At 46.9% G+C, this 22,440-nt stretch overlaps 1 protein-coding gene across 1 annotated transcript in view; it reads left to right on the top strand.

The window, feature by feature from the left end:
• Positions 1-20,545, top strand: part of LOC126548108 (lysosomal alpha-mannosidase-like) — a 518,622-nt gene extending 498,077 nt beyond the window's left edge. Inside the window, exons 18-25 of the mRNA XM_072288240.1 lie at positions 1,147-1,356; positions 4,073-4,431; positions 6,201-6,314; positions 10,142-10,229; positions 11,941-12,027; positions 12,936-13,163; positions 13,926-14,075; positions 15,259-20,545. Of these exons, the coding sequence (XP_072144341.1) occupies positions 1,147-1,356; positions 4,073-4,431; positions 6,201-6,314; positions 10,142-10,229; positions 11,941-12,027; positions 12,936-13,163; positions 13,926-14,075; positions 15,259-15,552 (1,530 nt within the window). The 3' untranslated portion in view covers positions 15,553-20,545. The remainder of the gene's footprint in view (positions 1-1,146; positions 1,357-4,072; positions 4,432-6,200; positions 6,315-10,141; positions 10,230-11,940; positions 12,028-12,935; positions 13,164-13,925; positions 14,076-15,258) is intronic.
• The last annotated feature ends 1,895 nt before the right edge of the window (positions 20,546-22,440 follow it).

The following is a 22,440-nucleotide window of genomic DNA, read 5'->3' as shown; positions in this document are numbered from 1 at the left end:
CTGTGTGGTTCATTATAGTAGATATTTGTCGTACATGGCGGGAAAATTTAGTCTGCTAAGTGATACGAGACACAAGGAGAAAGGGAACTCAGATGGGCCATTTATTTATTTATTTATTTATTTATTTATTTATTTATTTATTTATTTATACACCATAGGTTCCAATATGAACATTGAGTGATGGGGGGGGAGGGTAGCACAACAAAATTACATAAAGCATAAACAGGAACAAATGAACCTTCTTAATAACTATAAAAATTCTGTACAATACTTAATACACAACTTGACAAGATGTGAGTGCACAAATTTTCGCGAAATGTTTCGCGGTTAGTGATGGAGACAAGGCTGTCGGGAAGATCATTCCAGAGTGCAATAGCTTGTGGCAACGCTCAGGAATTTGAAGCTTTGGTTCTACCAAATATTCCCTTGAGGCTGAGATGATTGTGAAGAAGCCTAGAAGTACGTAGTGGTGTTACAAGGGGTAACTTGTGTTGTGTTGTTCCTTGAATGTATTTGTGTATCAGACATAACAGTGCCATTGTTCTATGGTACATAATGCTTGAAGGGATAAGTCTGCTTTAATTCGAGTGACCCTAGAGTGCCAGTCGTATAGTTGGATGAAATGAATCTGGTGGCTCTGTTTGTTTGAAATTCGTCTCCTTTCATGTCGTCTACTCACCCGTTTATAGGCGCTGCACAGTTATTGAACTCATGCTAATCGTATTATCAGAAATATAGACAATATATCCTGAGCGCGAAGATGATGCTCTTATGGGCAGCCACGGCATGAAATGCTGTTTAAGTGCTCGAACGATGCTCGTATTCGTAGAAAAGGGTGCCGTGGAATTCTTTGCGCGGCAAAGTATTAGCAGTGACGGGTGAAATTAGTTGAGCGATGCGCACATGTGACCGTCTTTGACGTCTATTTGTATGTAGTAAAGCTCGTTTCTTATTTGTGCTCTTCTTTTGTTCGCAGTCAACTAACTCTACACATCTGTTCGAAAAACCGCTCCAAGGCTGCAAGGGGTTCACTTTACTCATTGTCATCTGTTTTCTATTGAGCAACAGTCTGTAGACGGAAGAAAGGCTAGCCGAATTATTTTCGACATTTGCAACTACCACTGAACAAACCGCTCGACCTTGCAGAAGTACCGGCTTTTCTTGGACCCTGTGACGGGCCTGCTGAGTCGCGTGATGCTCCTCAACACGGGCCTGGAGGTTCCCTTCCGCCAGTCGCTGTTCGCGTACCTAGCTTATGAAGGCGTCGTAGAGAAGCCCTCGGGCGCCTACTCCTTCAATCCTTCGGACGATCAGCCCATCGATCTGGGTCGCCGAGTCAACTACAGCCTCGTCAAGGTAGGCGCCGCGCAGCTTGCACGCCATGCATCGGCGAATCGTTGCCATGCTTTTTGAAGCCGAAAGTCGATTATCATGCAATTGCGTGACGACAGTGCCGCCTTTTGATTGATGCTAAAGGTATTTATCAGGGCGACGTTCTGACTATATGTCTGGAATTTAGTGGTACGGATTGGTGAACTAGCTTGCAAGGCAGGATGCGGACTTACATGGGGAAAGACAAATCGAACACGATAAGGTGCGGTCCATTCTCACCGTGGCTCTTCCCTTTATGCGTTCTCACAAGCGTAAGGCTCTTAATTTCTGAGGTTTTAAGTGCAAGAACCGTGGTCACATTATAAGGCACGGCGTAGTTGGGGTGGGGGGGGGGGGGGGTAATTTCGACTGCCTGCGGTTCTTTAATGTGCACCCAATGCACGGTACACGACCCATTTTTGCATTTCGCCCCCATCGAACTGCGGCCTTCGCGGTCGCGATCGCACCCGCGACCTCGTGCTTAGCAGCGCAACGCCGTACGCGCAGCCACTAAGCCACTGTGCAGGTAGGCTTTAGACTCTACCGCACCTCATAAGTGGCGCTCGGGTGGGGTAATCGCCGGCGACTATTTGTAGGTTATGTCGGCCTGCAGCAAGAAACACCGCTCCTTTTCGTCCTCCTGCTCCTACTCCTCGTCCTTGCCGAAACTTTCGAAACCATGCAATGCGAAAATACAACTCTCGGTGCCATATAAAGCTCTGTAGATTGGGAGGGACACTTCCATTTATGTCTGCTGATCTTCTGAATGCTGTAACTATTGCGCAGGCCCATCACGCCGGCCTACGATGGTTTATTTGCGTGAGCAGTGTTTCCAAACTTTTCGCGAAGGCTGTACGTACAGATCGCTGCTCGATGTATCTATATGGTAACGTCCACCAATGACAGGAATTTTTTTTTTCCTTTGCCCTGTAGTCCAGCAGTAGGCCAGAGATTGTTCCCCGGGCGATTCTCTACACACTACCAGTAATGTAACCTTCAACTGAAGGCCCAGAGAGATAGGAAGCACGTATGGGAAAGGCAGGGAGGTCAACGAGACGAGCGTTCGGTTTGCTACCCTGCACTAGGAGTAAGGGAAAGGGGTAATAGAAACATAAAGGCCTATAAGAACGGCGGACTAACTTACCTCTTCGAAATTAAGGACGTAGCCGGTCTGAAAAGTGTGTGTCATTTGCCATCTCTTTCATTTTCCTGTCAAGCGCGTCAGAGCTTGCATGTCGCTCTTTGGCCAGACCTGGCCCTTGTGCCATTAAACATCATATATCATCATCGAGCGGGTCAGAGAGACATCTCTTACAGCAACAGACAGACCGATAGATCACGTCTAATTCCGGTATTACATGTGGAAAACTCAAGAAAAAGAAACACTTACTATAAAAAAATTCATAAAGCGAAATAATTAACTTAGTTCACGTCCGTGCGGAGCCGGGACATAAGCGGAGGGGTGAAAGAAATAAAGAAGAAATATTATATTAACATTTTTGGTGTCAGGAGAGTGCAAAACTTCATATGAAAGTCAAATAAAGGCAGAATACCTGCAGGGAATGGCAAACCCATCAATGTGCTGTTTAACACATTCATCGGTTCATTCAATTAAGCAGCAATCCCCTTCACCCTTCTTTTTCTTCTTTTTTTGTTGTTGTTGTTGTGAGGTTCTTGTTCTGTTGTTGTGACATTTCAGTATATAAAGTAGTTCTGAATGGGCGCGCGTTGACACGTGTTGGAAAACTAGCTCATCAGTTGCTGTAAACCCCATTGAGGTTACGGCGCACCGTAAGCGAGGAGGAAATAGAAGGCACTTCTTGTCTGTGGCATCCCGCTTTCACAACTTTTTCCTTACTCTCCACCAGTCTGCAACCCTGTCGTTCGTGTTAAGCATTGAATGCTTATAGGCACAGTCAACGTAGCTTTAGGATAGTCTTAGTCGTGAATCTTGCTAGAATGTCGCGCAAGAAGGCGATATGTTTCGACAGGTATATGAGGGAACGAGCCGGAAAAGTACAGAGTAAGCCGTTTGATAGCTACGTTAGCAACTTCGGGCGCTGCACAACCACATATTGTCACTTGGAAAAATGCTTGCGCCGCGGCCAGTTACTGGCCTTGAAAAGGCAGCTTCCTTTGCTGTGAAAAACTTCTTTATTAATGTGAACTAGGGCTCACAATATTTGGGGAACTTTTATTTATAGCGAGTTACGTTTCTCATTTTATTTCTCTCTTATTTTTTCTATCTCTCTTACTTTATCTACCTCTAGCCGGGGATGTTCGCCCAATCCCCGAATAACTCGCCGGACCTTTGAATAAAGTTATTCTTCTGCTGCTTCTTCTTCTTCTAGCAAATATATCTAACGTTGGGCGGAGTAAAGTGGTATTTGTTTTTAATTTTATATTACTTTTTATTTTATGTCTAAAGGAAATTTCTATCTTGAAGATGAACTTGCTTGAAGCACGTTGCTCAGCTCTTACCTTAGGTGACTTCAGTGTACAAGAGCACGTTGAAGTTACGCTATGGTCCTCGACCTGGCGTCAATCTAGGTATGCGTGCTTAATTACTACTGTGTGCGGCCGATTGACCGTGTTTTTTTTATGAGAAATACTAAATAGCAACGAAGCGCCTGTGGTTCGCTCTGCACATGACACAGTTAACTGCTTTCGTTGTCCTTCCGGTCTTCTCGCCGGCATGCAGGGCCCGTTGGTGCAAGAGATTCACCAGACGTTCAGCGACTGGGTCTCCCAAGTTATCCGGCTGTACAAGGACGAAGACATCATCGAGTTTGACTGGGTCGTCGGACCCATCCCATTCAGGTTGGTGCAGCAGTGTGCAGTTCGCGTCTCCTTGAGAACATACGTGCAGTGTACCATGTTCCCCAGTCTGGTTGTGGTATGTGGTTCCGAGACCTGCTTACACGGATTTAATAACAGTTCCAGGGGATCGAAAACATTTGCACTAATGTCTGAGCGTATTTGTCCTGTGGTTGCGCTTGTGTATTCTACCCCTCTTGATTTCCATCAGATCCTGCATCACCGCTATCATATCAAAGAACCGCGTTCCATTTAATTATAATTCGATTTAGGACGGAGTCGAATGCTCAGACTTGAGTTGGAATAAAACTCGAAATAATTTATTTTCTTTTTTCTTTCTATTTTTTTTTTTGTTTATGGGAAGGGGGAAGAAAATAAAGCATTAAAAACTTTATGATACAGCTTCGAAGTTCGTTAAAAATTTAGTGCCCATATTTCGTACTCAGAGCAACGGCTCCCTCACATAAATGGAAGCCAATTGCACTTGTGATCGAACTGAGAGGGAAAAAATGCCTGCAGTTCAAGAACGAACTCCGAAACGCCCGTTGGTGGCAGCTTACTAAGCCAACAATGTGCGATCACGTGTGTTGGAAACTATTGGTGACGAAACGCCCAGCGTGGTTTGGAACTTACCTATTTATGCATTCAGTTAATGTCCCGTATTCCAGCCCTCGACCATATCCACAGGCAATAATAATAACCCAGGACTGGAGCATGGGACTCAGTGAAGCATGCGGGTACATCGACTAGGACAAATTCATACATATTAACTGCCACCAGCACGTCAGCTGCGAATGCATAAAAAGAATTGAATTATGGGGTTTTATGTGCCAAAACCACTTTCTGATTATGAGGCACGCCGGAATGGGGAACTCCAGATCACCTCGGGTTTTTTAACGTGCACCTAAATCTAAGTATACGGTTGTTTTCGCATTTCGCTGCCATCGAAATGTGGCCGCCGTGGCCGGGATTCGATCCTGCGACCTCGTGCTTAGCAGCCCAACATCATAGCCACTAAGCGACCACGGCGGGTAGCTGCGAACGCACTTGATGTCAATATGAAATTATACGTTCAAAGCTTCGCATCGGGCTCTCAGGTGAACGAGTTCGAAAGCTTGCTTATGTGCTGTACAGCCTTAATACCGAGATAGCTCCAAGAAATGGTACTGCGCTTATTGCTGCATGCACCACATATAACCATTCCGTATATGACTAGTCAATATACGCACGAGAGTGCCATCCAGCTGACACGAGCCTTTCCTCTCTCCGTCCTATGCACTTGTTTGCTTGTCTAGCACTGCTCTGTGGGAACAGGGCAAAATAGTGTGTAGCGGCACGTGACACAAACAAGCAAAACGCTTTCCTCTCCGTGTGAAGAAGTGCGAGTTTGCACGCCATGCATGTGATCTCGGGGGACGCCGCAGCGCAGGCCCACAGAATAGTGCTATCAATGCTGCAATCTTTACCAAGGCAACCAACGCATCCCGCAGACACTATTTGCAATGGTCGTGTTTGCGCGGCGGCCACAATTCAGCTGGCCCTGACTGAGTTCTTGATTCCTTAACTTAAAACTTTTTCGTTTGGCCATGCTTGCCCAGTGTATTCAGTATATCGGTGCATTAGTTCTAGACAAGCTCATTATCGAAACGTTGGCTCCAACCGGAGCTGCTGAAGAAAATGAAAAAAAAAGAACAGAGAGAAAGAGAGAGCTGGTATAATGTAAGGATAACTTTTGCTCTATTCTAATCCTTTCTTATCATCCACCGTTCACGGTAAGGCGAAAGCGTGGATGACGTGGTGATCCACAAGGCGTGTAGCGGTCATTGGAGCACTGGCGAAGCGCTGAAAAGAAAAGCATTGGAATAGAATCACTACATTTATACCGAACCTGCCTGGTTAGCGCGCGAAAATGATAAACACAGCAAATTAATGGTAATTATTCTATTAATGAGTATTCCAACTGATTTTCTTGTTTAATTTTCTTACATTTCATCTTTCTTTCATTCTCTTAGCGAAGGCCGCGAGCCCAGCCGCGGCAAGGAGATCATCTCACGCTACCAAACCTCGATTTGGAACAATGGCACTTTTTACACTGATTCCAACGGACGTCAGACAATAAAGAGAACGTGAGTGTGAAAATTTCCTCTATTCGTATTTTTGCATATTTGATACCTTGTCTGAAAGCGCTGCTGTCCAGCAAATGCGCGGGTGGAATTTGCTGTTAGTAAACTATTTTCCATGTGCTTTTTTTTTTTTTGCACAGCGCTACGTCAAAATTGCTGTTAGCCTCATGTACCGGTGTCCTTTGTCCGACGCATGTTCAGAGCGTCGTACGCAGTATGGTGCAAATTGGGCTTGGTGCGCTATTTTCTCGCAGTAGCTTTTTGCACGTGGGCGTTTTCGTCTCACATGTGTTCTATACCAGAACGCGACGATCAAGCGAACGGAATGGATGCTTGAGCTACGCAACGACAGGTCTTGCTGTTTGAAACAGGATAACAGTCTAATTTGTCTGAAGCGTCGAGCTCCCGAAAGTACGAAATGACGCCTCCTGCTGAGAGGCGAATTTGGAGAGAGAACCGTATGCATGCGCAGTTTAGAAGGAAAATACGCAATTCCGTTTTACAATTATATTTAAATCCGGCAGGAAAAATGTCAGAAAGGGAACCAAAAGATACTGTTCTGGTGAAAGTTGGCCTGCTTTCCTGTATAAAACCATGCGTTGAACAACTTTGATTGGAATTGTACTGAGAAGGAAAAAAAGCAGCATAGATCCTTGTGCCGTTTTATGGGATCCGGAAACTCAAGCATATAACGGTCTCAAAACCGTCGAGGTGTACATTATTTGCGACGTGTATGCTTAGTTTTTGGGCTTCGAAACAAGAGTATACGACTACTGCAAAGTTTATTTATTCGTATATATGCCAAGCGCTGATTGCTGCGAGGTGCAGAACTACTGTCCTTTAAAATAATTTTTTATCATATTCGCACGGTATGTCGCTTGAAGGTGAACCCACGACGTGCCGCTTGTTATAACGTTCCTTGCACAGTATAGCGTATACCATACGAAAGTGTTTATTATGCTTTACAGCGAGATTTCGATAGGTGCGTGGCGACACAATAGTCGTACAGTAGTAACGACAGCAGTGCCCAAGTCGTTCCGTGCCCGCTATTACTATCTTGGAAATGTTGTCGCTACTTTTTAAAATTATATTTAACGTTTAAAAGCTGTTATAACTTTGATGTCCAAGAACCATTGAGACTGAAGTTCCATTATTACATGCCAAAATTTAAACTTTTTCCTGGAAGTTGCACCAATCTTCCTAAGATGTGATTACATGGGGCGACGTATACGTATGGGCAACGTCAGCTTTGTATCCACCAGTGGTCACTGCGGCCAGACGCTTCATATACGTTAAGTGAAAGGGCCCTTATAGGGAACACAACTGCATAGAGACTAAACCAAGCGTTATTTCGGCGTAAACAAGAACTAGTCAAATATACGGCGCTGAGTGAGAAAAAAATACCTTTGTTGGCCATAACTTTCGCACCTTCTATTTCTCCCGGCAGTGGCTGGTAGTTTTCTTCACAGCCACTCGATGCGAACCTTCAAGTGTGCGCGACACTGTGCTATCTGTATCTCATCTATATATCTCTCTCTTAGTTCCTATACCCCTTCCCCCAGCGCAGAGTAGCAAACCGGACGTGCGTCTGGTTAACGTCCCCGCCTTTCCTCTCTCTCTCTCTCTCTCTCTCTCTCTGTGTGCTTGCCATAGGTATCTCTCAGCTCAACGAAATGCCTCAGAAACGACCTCACATTTCCCCTCCTTTGCTCGAGGGTGCACCGTGATGGGCTTCATATTTACTTTTTTGTTTCCAGCGTTGATAGTAAACGCACGACAAGCGCTCGTATTAATGGTGCTTATCTGAAAAGTCAGCTTGCAGTTTTTACAGATAGTTTATACCTTACCGGATTTTCTAAAAAAACGTAGCAAGTGGTCAGCGACCTTCTGACCTCCATGGTGTGTATATAGGCATATTTCCAGAAAAAAGAAATAGAAGACAGGAACAGAGCGCGAGCATTGCCATCATAGTTTGCGTGCGGGGTTGAAACAGCTCGGGACGATGGCCATATAAGCCGAAGTGGTTCCTCGATAAATTCTGCAGGGGCCAGCGGTAAAAAAGCACCAAAATAGCGTTCGTGAAAAGATTTTTTTTTTATTTATTTTACTGCCTATGTATGTACCGTCGAGGCTGCGGCATCGAAAAGTTGAGCGATGCTAAGGAAATGGTTTTGTTGGTTTCTTGTTTCATAGCGCGGAGAGCACACTACGAACAGGATGGAGCAAGAAATTTCGAAAGTTCTAATAATGTATAGGCAGGGTAGTACAAGGTAGAAATGATTAGAATTGATGGTTTTTCTTTATTTCGCATTTTTTAAAGCATCTTAATCGGGTTAAAAGGTGGGCACGAGAAATGTCAGGAAGATGTATATATATTTTTTTCTACTGGCGTATAGAGGTCAACATCGAAGGTTTTGATTCGTTCGAGAGCGGAGCTCTTTGCCGATACTGCTCGCGACCTTAATGCCATGTTGTGTGGGTTTTCTTTTTTTTTTCCCTTTTTTTTTTGCAGTTTTATTTACCGTTTTCCAGATCTCCGCCTCATTTTCTTTCTCTCTTTTTTACTAACGGGAGCATGGAGGTTCTTTTTCTCAGTTACAGTTCTAAATATAGGAGTGAAATTAAGAAAACAATTTTATAATTAATTCCCTGAGCGCTGCCAGAAACATATAAGTACGGATAAAAGAATTTCAAAAGTTACCAGAGCCCTGCACGATATATAACGCAACGAAACGACGACAAACGCCATTTTCTGGGGAAGAGGCCAAGAAAGCTTCGCGTTAACAAATGGCAGAATAATTACCCCCAAGACGGGAGGCAGTGCCCATTTATTTTAATACGACATTGCCGTCATTGATCACCAGGTTATGAAATGCGAGCACTGTCACGGCTTGCTTGGTTAGCAGCGCTGCTAGGAAAATGACGACAGCTTTTGGAACTCAACTCATTCTCTATTTTCCAACGTGTGACAAAAATGCTGCGACTTGTAAATCGCATTTGCTCATCTCTCGGCAACATTACGAGCAGCTCCCAAAATCTTCGAGCGCAGAAAGGAAAGTTGGCGGCGATCTTCTGCAGTCGAATAAGAGCAGCGATTCATTTTGCCAGCCAGCAGGCGAACCACTGCGCCACGAACGCCGGCCATCGCTTTAACGTGCGAGGACAAAATCGGCGTGGATTCCTGCCCAGCACTCGTCTCCTTGTTGGAACATGCAGTACCTGTGAAAAACGGCAGTTTGCTATAGGAAGGAACCAGAGGTGCAGGCTGGCAGACGTTTAGAGTGAAGTTGTAATTATTATTTTCATCTGCAGTTCCTCATTCAAATAGCCGGGGATCAAATTCGCAAAGCTTCTTGTTCGTAAGTACTGTTTTTCATTGACCGGCAGGCTTTGTTAATACCATATTTACTATCAAGATTGGGCACCGCCTCATACGAACGGCCACAGCGTGCCGGCTGCTTTGTGACTACTCAGTCCGAGAAGCTTTGCGAATTCTGCCTCTGGTTACCGCATGCTTGGCAAATCGCGATTGCATAAATGACCAAGGGAGTAAAGAAAAACGGTCTGCAGTTCTTTCTAGCTCCGGGCCGTCCTGTTTCCCAGCTTGCTCAAGTTTACCGCGCATTATTGTGGTTCCACATCTTTCGTTCGTTCACATCTGCACTCCCCGCCATCTTCTACCCATGCCCACTGTTTACTGGGCTGACGGCTACGGATAAGCGTTATAAAGCATTTGGAGGACGGGAAGCCTCCATTCCGTGCATATAAGTCCCCACGTACACCGGCCGCGGCGATAGTCCTGGCGCACGCTGATGGGGGATGTTTCGCAGGAGGAACGCTCATCGACCGTGGACCAAGACCATCGTGGAGCCCACTACGTACAACTATTACCCTGTGGTCTCGTGGATCTATCTCAAGGTGCGTACGGCTCCTCGATACGTGACGGTCAGCGGTGGCGATCGCCGAAAGGTGGTCACTGCCCATCGATGTCACTCGCTAGCACAAAGCGCTGTAAAGATTCTTTTCGCATTCTGCTTTTCGGGCCCATCGTCATTGGCTCCCTACACGCGCCGCCGTTGCTATCGCTGGCATCGGCCACCTTACGTATATCTACAGGCACGAAGGACGATAAGCAATGAATAGAATTGGAGGAACAGAATCCTTGCAAAATAAGGCCCGAGCTTGGGTGAATTTCTCGAGCAAGGCTGCAACAGAACACGGAAGCTAAACAGTACCCGCCCATTGTGATTCAAAAGTATCGCTGGGCAGCTTGGGGGGTGCATCTCATCCCACAACACGACCGCATCTGTGCGCAACTCTCGAAAACTGCGAAAACGCCTGCTTCTTTTTTTTTTTTTTTTTTGCTCCCATCCCAAAAGAACCGTGCTTTGCTGATACTTCGGACTATGCACATTGGTCGGATGCGGCGCCCACCTAGAATTTTTTTACGGCCACTCGAAGCTGCTTTTTGCCTGCTGCATCGTATCCCACACTGAGGTCCGCTTTTTGCCCTCGGAGTCGTGGGGTGCAACGCAGGGAGGCCCGACTACGTTCGGGATCTCCACGAGCTGTGGCGACGCCCTCGGATGAATGAGCTAATGGTGTAACGACATAAAATTCAACCCTCAGCACGCCTACAGTTTCACTGGCTTATCTAGATTCACGCTTGGGTTATCAACACTTGGGCGTTACCTCATGGGCGGCCGAGAAATAGAGTCACGTGGTCAAACCGTCGGTGCCTTGACATTTGTTTCAATATTGTTCCACCCAGTGCCACTACAGTTGTCAGTAAGTTATAGAACACATGTTATCTCTTACCGTGTTGGAAAGAAAGGAAAGTGTTAGTTGTGAGAATGCGCCAGTCTGCACAGTTCGCAGTCGACGGTGGATGGACAGGATAATATCCGAAAGAGAAGAGACGCCCATGACGCTCCCTAGAGGCTTGCGCAGAGTGTGTAGATACATAGTGGAACAGTCAATATATATTGCAATATTGCATTGATAACACTAAGCGGCGCTGGTACGTAACATTGCCCAGACTTCTGGGAGGAGGAAGCGGCGCGCGCAGGGTGCGCTCGCGTTGACATATACGTGGCTTTGTCTCGACATTTTATTTTGTACTGCTTTCAGGCGTTCTGAGCTATCTTTGTTCACTGACTGCCGTGGAGCAAACTCAGGCGAGCGAGAAACTCAGCAAATCCTGCGTAGCACTAATTTCTTTTTGTTAATTGCAAGTTAATGTCGACATCGATAAAAAAGCGCACTATTTTCCTGATTTCCAATCTCCTACAATACTGAACATCAATACCCTTCCAAGCTGGGGAGTGATCTTATAACGTTTCGGAAAGCGAACTGCTCGTTCGGCATCGCGTGATTGGTCAGAACGGCGCCTTCGTCATCAAAAGCGCCATTCTGACCGATCACGCTTCAGCGATTTGCCCCGCCAGCAGCTCGCCTGCGGCATTCGTGTTACGGCACGATTCAGCGGCGCTGAGCCCGTCAGGATCGTGCACATCATTCGGTTCGTCGTGTAAACCCAGCTTTAGCATTAAAAATTACGGGCGAGCCAAAAGTATGCAAGGCAGAGAACTTGATAGAGAGCTGTATTAGTTTCTCACTTTTATTTCAGAATGAAACTCATGACCTCCAGTTGACAGTGTTTCCAGACCGACCACAAGGCGGGAGCAGCCTACATGAAGGCGAACTCGAATTAATGGTAAGTGCTCAAGTAATCTCCCGCCATGAACTGTAAAATAAGAACCTAAATACTAAATGTTCCAACTGCGGCACGCATATATGTATATATGTAGTGAGCGTTTTTTTTTAAGAGGTCTGCCCTAAATATTGCTTAGCCAACGAGTGTCTTGATCAGAGCACAAGATGATGCTTTGGGAAGCAAAGGTGGAAGAGAGGTTGTATCCACCCCTCTCCCACTAGTTCCCTTAATGGTTACTCTCAAGGACACATTTATTAGACAGTGCAGTTGCAGGTGAGTAAACAGCTGCTCACAGCGTCTTTTAGTAATCACACAACTAATTTGTTAGAAGTCTTTCCATCAACAAAGATTTCGAAAGTTGAAGCCTGAAAGAAATGAAAACCAATTAAGCCCTTTACGTCACGTTGCTATCTTTTGCACGGCAGGGCGTCCTGCAAGTCTTAAATGCGTACTGATGTACACGTGTGCGACCGTATTGGATATAAGGCCGCGTATTGGAACTATACCGTTGTGTCATCAGTGCAATGCAAAACACTGTTAAGCAGAACTTTCGTCATCAGCCTGTAAAACATGGTTACAGGATAGCCTCGGCAAGCAGCTTCCACATACGTGCAGGAGGACATTTCTGACCTATAGGTGGCAGGTGGTTCCAGTAGGCGCCTGCTCCGATGGCAGAAAGGTTGTGCCTGGGTAGCGCTTGTTCCATGCCGTGTGACGCGCATAGCGCTATCCATCGTTATAAAGAATGCGGTGGACGTCATGCAGAGCTCCAGCTAGAGATACTTATTTGTGGTGTGCAGTCCTTATAACGCTCGCGACAGCCCTAGCGATGTCAACGAAGCTGTATGCGTAGTGTATAGTGACGGCCGTGACTGCAGCGTTCACGACTGGCGACTGTTCTTGCGCAGCTTCACCGGCGGCTGCAGTATGACGATTCGTTCGGCGTCGAGGAGCCCTTGAACGAGATTGGCGTGGACAAGCGGGGCCTTGTGGCCCGCGGCACGCACCGCGTTTTCTTGGGCTCCATTGAGGACTCTGAGCGGATGCTGCGCTCCATGGCCAACCGGCTCGTGTTCTCGCCGCAGTTCGCCTTCCACACACGTGACCGGGAGCTGCTCGACATCCCGGTGCCAAGGGTACGCTGAATTACTATCGGCAGCCTTGCTGCAGTGCGTGGCACAACTCACGCCGCCCATCAGGATCCCTGTGCCTTCATGCTAAGCACAATGCCGATGCCCATTACATTTGGATCAAGAAAAAGGTGGACATTCGATGTCCTGTCATAACAAGCGCGTTTCACAGTGGCGAGGCCCTGCAGTGAGAGACTAGGAAATCCAATATTTTTTTGGCAATATTCAACAAAGTATTTACCACCGTCTCTACGCGAGCACTGTGTACAACAGTGGGATTCCGATTGTGCGTTCTAGCTGCGACGACATTCAGTTTCTTCTCCTTTTTTTTATTCGCGGTGCCTGTGCTCCACAAGCTTTTGTCTAGAACTTCATGCCGATATGGTAATAAAATGCCTCTTAAAACAAAAGATGATGATGCCTCAGTCTTGCATTGTTACGTACACGCCTGCAGTAAATATTGAGGCATTCGTCCTGTTTCTCTCTCTCGAAAAATCTTTGTTAAACCACGGCTGAAACTACAGAAATTATCTTGTTTCAGAATTACTAAAGCAGTAAGCCCACAAAGTAATTGCGGTGGGAATGTGATGTGCTAAACAAAAGAATACTGGTAAAATTGGGGCTCAAAATTTTACACTCAGATCTCGAATAAGTGAACACCAAAAAGCTTCAATGATTAGACTGATCAAGTGGTATACAATCAAGAAAGCAGGCAAGGGCACGTCACTGAGCGACTTTGACGTTCCGTTCACAATTAACACGATGCAGGCGAGTGGGCTGCAGTATCCGTTACCGCCAAACCTGCACCTGCTGACATTAGAACCCGTCGGAAGAAGCCGTGCGATCGTCCGCCTTGAACACCTCTACCCCGGCGTCAAGGACAACAGGCTCAACAAGCCTGCTTCGGTATCCCTTAAGGTGAGATGCTCTTAACGTGCTGCGTTTCCTCGAACACGGGTTTAGTTACTGAGTGCGCTCGGTCCCGGCCACCTTCCGCTGTTAATACGAAAGATTTTTGACGACACTACACAACGCGCGCTGTTGTGGCCAGTCTGCAAATACTGACTGTAGTCGTACAGATTGTGCTTTGTGCCTCGAACAAGCTGTAGCATTTCGCCGTGAATCACCTCAAAAATCTCGAGTTCAGTGCTGCGGCGTGTTTAAGGTGCACGCGCCCCCACCGAAACCAGTCGCCTACACGCCCATGCGCCGGCTGCAGAGGCTCTAGACTGCAGAGGCTCTAGTCTTGGCACTTCGTCTCTCCGTACTGCGTGGTGACCGAAACCCGCCGTGGTTGCTCAGTGGCTATGGTGTTGGGCTGCTGAGCACGAGGTCGCGGGATCGAATCCCGGCCACGGCGGCCGCATTTCGATGGGGGCGAAATGCGAAAACACCCGTGTACTTAGATTTAGGTGCACGTTAAAGAACCCCAGGTGGTCAAAATTTCCGGAGTCCCCCACTACGGCGTGCCTCATAATCAGAAAGTGGTTTTGGCACGTAAAACCCCATAATTTAATTTTTTTTGCGTGGTGACCGAATTAAAGTGACTTCCCGAAATACCCGTAGTGTCGCTGTTTCGCGAGGCCATCCTCACTTAACAGGCGGGCCGACACCGAACTACGCTTTCAGACTTTTCTGGTGGCGCTGTGACCGCCTTGTCCAAGCATCCATGCAGAGGCACCACTGTACTGTGATGCCTTGTAAGCCCCCTAAACAAACTTGTGTCTACAGTCTTACTTAGGACCCCCCTCGTGGTCGCTCTCAAAACTATTTTCTGGGCCGCCAGGGACGCTCGTCTCCTCACACTTGCAAGCTAAAAAAATGGTTCACGGCGGGATTTTATCGCGCGCGAGGGTCGTAGAGGAAATATGTTTAAGTCATAGCGACGGATAAGCTGCCGACCTTTACGAGTACATTCACTTGATCTATGTTGGTGCGTTATGTTGGACGACACAGATACAAATCACGTAGGCGGCAGTCGTTGCCCAACGGCTCACACTGCATCCGCTGCGTAGGTCGCCTTTTACCGCGTGCAATCACGGTTCACTTTACTGTCCTTCATACTCAACGTCTTTTATCTGTGTGGTCCACCCCTTTGCAGAACATGTTGGTCCCATACACCGTGACGGCAGCCGAGGAAACCGTGCTGTCGGCACACGAGTACCTGCGCAACACGACCAGGTTCCACTTCGAGACGAGAGACTCCGTGAGGGAGTCGCCCACCCCCGCTCTGCTGCAGCGTCTGGCGGGGCATCGGAACGCCGGTCTGAGCACCGGCGCATCTTCCTCCGGGAAGAATTCGTTGCCCATCGACGAGCGGCTTTTCACGGTGACGGTGAATCCGGGCGAAATCCGGACGTTCCTGGTGACGCTAGAACCCAAGAACATAGGCTAACGAACGAGCCTCTCTCTCCATCTATACTATAGGAACGTCGGAAACCTTGCGATTTTTTTTTTGAACGATATAGACGCTGCTGGTATCAGCTTCACATCTATAATATAGCACATCGTCGAATCGCCCGCCCAGGCGGTCATACCGGCAAGATATCTGCGCACGGAGGCAACGTTGGCAGGGCTGATCATGGGCACATGTTTTCTTAACTGAAGCTCGGTTCTGTCGACTAACTGCTGATGCAGCGGGAATCGGTAGTTTCAACTCTGTGGAAGAGTTTAGATGAGTTCTTTTTGTTTTTGTTCGGGGAAAGAAGTTGCGGCATGCACTGGGAACAAAACATGCTTACGTGTAAATACATGCCTTAGTTTTTAACATGCTCAACCTTTTTGGCTATTAGCAACAGATGGCCGCGGCGTATCATGTCAAGAAAAGATAAAACAACTCGACTTTCCTATATTCAGCGCAATGCTTAGGCAAGCGGTAAGTGATATGCTTAAAAACTAAATGCTTGCATAGTTGCACACAACTGAACAGTTCGCTATTCTGCCTTGTTCGACAAAATATCTTCCTTGCTTATTTTCTGACATCTGCCCCTGCTTCGTGGCATATTGGCTCGCTGCGCGAGCTTGCTAAACCATGCAATCGTCATGATTGTTTGTGAATATCCTGGACGATCAAGGCGCGATCAGAGAATCTTTGGTGGCAGAGTGAACGAATCCAGTTGAGTGATCATCTCAGAGGCACAACTGAGAATGTTACCAGCAGCACGCGCTAATTAGCGGCATTACCGTAACCTATGCGGAAATTTTCTGCGTGGAGCTGCTGGCGTAGAGGTCATTGTTTCATTTCTGGGCCACGATTTTGCAGCGATGCCCTTTCCGGTGCTATTACATTACGCGCTTCGTCCGAAGTGAAAGCACGCTGCGCCCGCGTTATCAATGCGATCAGCCTGCTGTCAGCGGTGGATGTTGAAAGTGGCATAGAATTGAACGGAAGGCAACGCTGCCAAGGTCGCCGGCCCAGAACATAGTTTCAACTATTCACACCTTGATCGTCTCCGATAGCGTATATACTGCATGTATGAGATACTCCCAGATGTTCCTCAATCGTTTCTTTTTTGTTAATTTCTTGGATGAGTTGAGCAAGTAGAATAGTGTGACCCGTCGGCATGTCCCGTGGCTGTTGCGCTGGAGGGAACGCAGGTTGTTCCAAGCATAATCACTTGCAGTGACCAATGGCTGCTCCAAAGTCGGGAGGCGCTTTGTTTTGCTTCTGTAGCTGCAAAACGCCGCCTCACACATCTAGTCTACTGTGAGAAGCGAGGAGTTTTCTTTATATATATATGTGTGTAGCAGTTATTCAAAGCCCACGAGCTGAGACGTGATGTTAACAACCATTTCCTTTCGTTCACATCCTCTTTAGTACGCTGGCGTAGCCTCACAATAGGCGAACACTTCATCCGAAGAACGACCATGACGTTTGATCAAAAAAAACGGAAAAAGAACCTACAGAGGGCTTGCATTTCAGCTTCACTTCTGAAAGACAGTGTGCCATTCTGCCTCGTGAAGAAAGCATTGTCGTTGTGAACGCAACGGAGAGTAGCCGCCACCTTGATCATCGTTGTTATCGCGTAATTTTGTTCTTTACTCGACGGTATCGACAATGTCCCGTAGTTATTTTCCTCTTAATTTCTTTTTCGGCTCTCTTCTCTGTTTCCCTCTGTGTGGCGTAAGACTATTGTTTGGTGAGAGCTCGGCGAAAAACTTGTAAAACTAAAGTTCAGAGCCATTTCAGACTTGTGGCTGTCGCCACTGACTGCATGGACATTGAAGGAAGGTAATTAAAAACTGCGCAACGTGTTTATAAGGATCACATCTGATTATCACAGTTCTAGTTTCACTTCTAATAATGATTTTCAACTCTAAGGCACAAGAATCGCGTTAAGGTAAACCATTACGCACCAAGCTAGACTTAGGTAGATCGGGAGTCTTATTACTAAAGAAGTCGCTTTTAAATCTCTCTCAAGCCTATGAATAGTAAGAAAAAAAATCTGTCAGCTGATTGATATACTTTTCAATAGTAGCATTCAACCGGCAGGGCCTGATTTGTTCCAAAATATAGATGAATTCGAAGTTCAACGAAGGGTAGAAACAGGAAAGTTTATCCATCGACGGCCGCTGACCCGACGACTGTCGAGGGAAACGTCACCGTACTTCGTGGTGTGCCTGTACAGAACGACAAGAGCTTGGATTGGCAGGCTGCGAAGCAGGGCGCAATATTATTAGAGACCCGAAGTGAAGATGTGGCCGAAACCACTTCTCCGAGTGACCAGCAGATGCAGACGCGAGAGAGCGTTTGTTTCAATTAGGGCTTCAAAGCTTAGGCTGCACACGGCCACAGGGAATAAAGAGCACACGTTGTGAAGCCGGGCAGACGACTTTTCTCGTGTTTTTCCTGTACATGGATGCTGTCACCAGAACCAACGCTTCGCTTTTTGTTTTGTGCGCGAGAAACGCTCTTTCGCCAATGGGAGACGAGATTTTTTTTTTTTTTTTTTTAGTATTACTTCGAGAAATAGCACCTCCGAGGTCGTCGGTTAGTGCTCCGGAGTTAGTTATATAGGCAGGATCAGTTTGTTTACCACAGTCTGAGCGTGTGGGGAGACGATGCCAGACCGATAGTACCGTGCCTGTAACTATCTAATTAGTAATTCTATTTGGCACACCTAAGCACCCGCGTTGCGATACGATGCGCTGAGTTTTACGTTCCTGCCCTTACAACTTTAAATAGCGCCTTCAGTCGCGCTGCAAGGGTCTCCTCATGAGTCGCTACGACGGTGCTTCCTCACTCTTGGATCATATATACGCGCATCGTGACCACCGGGGTATGCGCCCGCCGGCAGCAGCATGAACTTTATTGCGACGTATTTTGAGGCCATTCGTATGTATCGTGACACAACTGCATTAAGCGCGCGCTTTACTGGCACCATGCACTGCACAGACAAGTCCATTGCCCTGTAATAAGGCGGGCTGCGTTCCTTTCGGCATTAAGTGAATGCATATTTAATGAAACTCTTCCAACAGCTCATGGCGCCTATGCGCTTTGAAATTAATGGCTCAGCTTTCCCACGAAGTGATCGGCGGATGTAGCGTTGCAAGCCATGCATAAAATAGATGTACCCGCCCTCAGGTAGTTCATCCCAGGGTTGGTTTATTCACGGTTGTTGGAGGATTTGTGTGGGGAAATGTAATGTAGCGAAACATTACGTTCTTCGGCAACTGCACTAGTGCGTGTATATAATCTGCAGAATGTTGCGGATAACGGTGTAGGTTAAGTAGGATAACGTTCGCCGTGTATTGCTTGGGATGGGTACTGAGAAGTTTTCGGTAGCATTTGCGCTCTGCACGATCGAATAAAGCTGCGCAGGCGTTGTTGCGCTTATCGATAGTCTGGCAGCCGCACCGCTCTTTCGAAATATCCGTGATACGAATCTCGCATAACCCGGTAGGAGTCTGCTTTCCTACTTCCGTCTTCACATCGCGGCGTCAACAAAATTTAATGTGCAAACACCCGTACCGCTATGGCGACGACGACCGCACGTGGTGTATATATATGCATGCCTGCGCAGCCAACCGACAGTTTCTGCCATTTTGTGTTTTGTTTCGAGGCGCGCAGGCTGAAACCTGTCTGTGTGTGCAGTTATACTATGTCGCCTCTGTGGGCGCACGCTTGATATGTTGTTACACCGTTCCCGCCTTGCCACTGTGTGGCACTGAAGCTGTGATTTTCGTTATTGCCTCCTGCGTTTTACTCCCCCCCCCCTCCGCCTTTTTTTTTTTCTTTGGAGCTCTGGAGCTCGCAAAGTGTTGCGTGTACAGCTATGCTTTACCTCCTGTTTTGTTATTTTACCAGGCTGCGCGGCTATTCCACGTCAAGCGATGGCACCTTAACCTTGCTGAATATGTAGAAGAAGGAATGTCGACTGCAGCTAAATTGGTGAACTAGGAATGAGACGCTATCTGCGTGTGATCTTGTTTAAAAAATGTGCTAGTTTTTCTTTCGGCGATGCTGCTATTTGTCGTAAGAGCTCAAGAAAGCAATGACGCTTCGGTTCTCCGAGATTTCTTTGAGCACGATATGTTGTTTTCGTTTCACAAAACCGGTCCCGTCCGCAAGTCGTCTCTCGATGTATCAGTCAGGCCTTAGTACGTGCGTTTTCTCTTGAACCACGAAGTTTACGCGACGGAACTAGAGGCTTTTTTCCTCACCCACGTACCACTGGCAGAATTCGGCACACACGCATTAGGCGCTTGTACTCGTGCTTGAGACGACACGCAAGGAAAAACTCGCTGATGCTGAAGTTTGTCATCGCTGAGACAGTGGTTGATGACTGCCTGGACTTCTGTCAAGATGCTGCAGGTGGCGGAGCCTTGCTCGATGTGAAGCACATTGCTTCGTAAGAAGAAAAATTATAAAATATACGGTTGGGGGGAAGAGGGGGAGAAATCTATAGCTGTACTATAGAGATATATATACACACCTATGTATGCATAGAATTAACGAGATAATATATTCTCTGTTTAACTTCTCATTATCTATTACCTGTAAATAAGCGCGTAAGTTGAACTAAGCACCCTTTCCGCGGGTCCATGTACTAACAGCCCACGCACTAATTATTACGCAAGCACGTCGGGAATTTTGCTGTTGTATACAAAGTAATCTAGCGTGATGTAAAGTGCGTGCAAAATGAAAAAAAGGGAAGAGTGGAGTGAAAATCTTGGTTTCGATCGTATTTTTACTGGCTCTTTCTCCGGCACTGCGTGTACAGTCGAATGTGCGTGTTATCTCAGAGTGTGTGCAAACAATCATCGATGTTTGTCTTTTTGAGCGCAACATTCTCTTGCGCGGATGACATCAGTATGACTGTTCTTTGTGCTACTTGTGTGTATGCTATCGGGGAATATAAAGAAACCTGTATTATGTAGTCCCATGCCGAGACGGGAAAATCACTTGCTCTTGTACGTGGGTCTGCCGTGAAATATTGCTGTTCGAAGTGTTTAGTGTATTCACCATCTTCGGGACAACCCGTCGAGCCGCTGTTCCGCCGCGCGACATTCAAGCCTCAAGGAATGGTCTTGAAACGCGGGAAGCAGCGCCCAGTAGGCGACACGAAAGGAGAAGAAGCGGACAAGACAGGCTCTCCGTTTGTGTCGTGTAGTGTGCGCTCTTTCCCGCGTTCTAAGATGATTAGTCACGAAATGCGCCCGGCCGTCGACCTAGCTGTACCTCAAGAAATGGATTAATGAGTGCGACTCTAGCAACAGGCCAGTACGTGTACGCAAAGGCGAGTGGGGTCAGCTGATCAACCTTGCCCTCGCTTAACTCGTGCTTTCAACTAGGACGTACCGTCATGCCACCGTTACTTCCTTCCAGTGCCAGGCGCACACTGCGCGTCTTTGCGGCGCAGCTCACTGGCAGCAGCTTACGACGGTGACGGTAGCGACAAAGGCGTGACAGTATGCTAAAGCACGATAATATATCCCGACAGTGCGTGCCATTTCTCGAGGCGCATTTATTTAGTGTTTTTCTTTTTATTGCTTTGCGCATTCACGGGCCGTTAGATCACGACAACGTATATATGTGCATGGCAATATTTCAGTGTCCCCTTGTACACTGGCTTGCAAAAGCAGGCATGACGTTATTCTTGTTCAAGGTTCTCTCGACGAAATTCTGCTTCATTTCACATTTTCTGCAATATCAGTGTATAATAGAAGTAAGGCTGTGTCAGGTCTTTTATAGTTCGAGCATCGACAAAATTTGTTGTTATTATTAATGTTTTGATCGTGGTCAAACGTGTCTATGAGTGCATATACATAAAACACGCTGCTTCTTTCTTTCTGAAACCTGGCATTGCTACTATGTATCAAAAAGGATCAAGTGCGGACCGTCTCACGTTACTCGAATAAGCCTGATCTGAACAATACTGGGGTTCTCGCGTGAAATAAAGAAACCCGGAACGATTCTGGCGCGAACAGTGAAACAAACTTTCATGGACACTTGACCGGATGCATTGTCTATTTACGTCGCCTTGACAGTCGCTTAATCTGCAGCAGCAACTTAAGAACCAGCACGGACTCATTGATAATTAAAGTTAGGATCGTTTTGGCGCACTCAGCTTCACACGTGCATCACTAGTACTGTTGTAAGGTATGTTGCGTCCAAGAAGATCGTCGCGCAGTGGGCTCCATGGCACAGACTTATGTTGGGAGTGGAAGCGATATTCTCTGTCCCCGAGTTAGATGTGAGTACTCGCACTCGCCTTTCTTTCGGGCCAAAATAACCTATATCTGTTTTTGATAATCGCAAAAAGTAATAGAGCATTCTTAACACGTGCCAGATGCTTCTTCATTACCATAATTATTAGACGTACCGCGAAGTATCGCGTCCGGGACTGCGAGGCCCTACGGTATGACAAGCCGAAGACGTCCTTCGGCAGATAGAAGTCGCCGTCTGCGAAGAGTGGAGTCTACAGGACCGTCGCGCGGCCTGCGACTCTCTCTTGGCTTTCGTCAGGGAGTCGGCGCTACCTGCAATGGTTGTCGGCACCACTCCTGACAGCGAGCTCTCTCATCAACGATACACCACACCGTCTCCTTATTCCCACCAAACGGCAGCAGCCAAGAGCGCGATCCTTTTTTAAAGAAACGGTTTAGCATCATTACCGTGATTTTTTTAATTATTACTTTATTGTTGTTATTATTACTCAGTGTGACATCACTGACATTGAAAAGCGGCGTGTGTGAAAGTCGTGACAAGTCGGCCGTTATCAGCAGCAGGTTGGACTTCTGGAATAGCAGATAGGCAACTGTTATTCAAATGTGGAAAGTT

This window comes from Dermacentor andersoni, chromosome 1 (genome assembly GCF_023375885.2).
Source record: "Dermacentor andersoni chromosome 1, qqDerAnde1_hic_scaffold, whole genome shotgun sequence".
In the NCBI taxonomy this organism is placed as follows: Eukaryota; Metazoa; Arthropoda; class Arachnida; order Ixodida; family Ixodidae; genus Dermacentor; species Dermacentor andersoni.
This window is presented reverse-complemented; position numbering and strand designations above follow the sequence as displayed.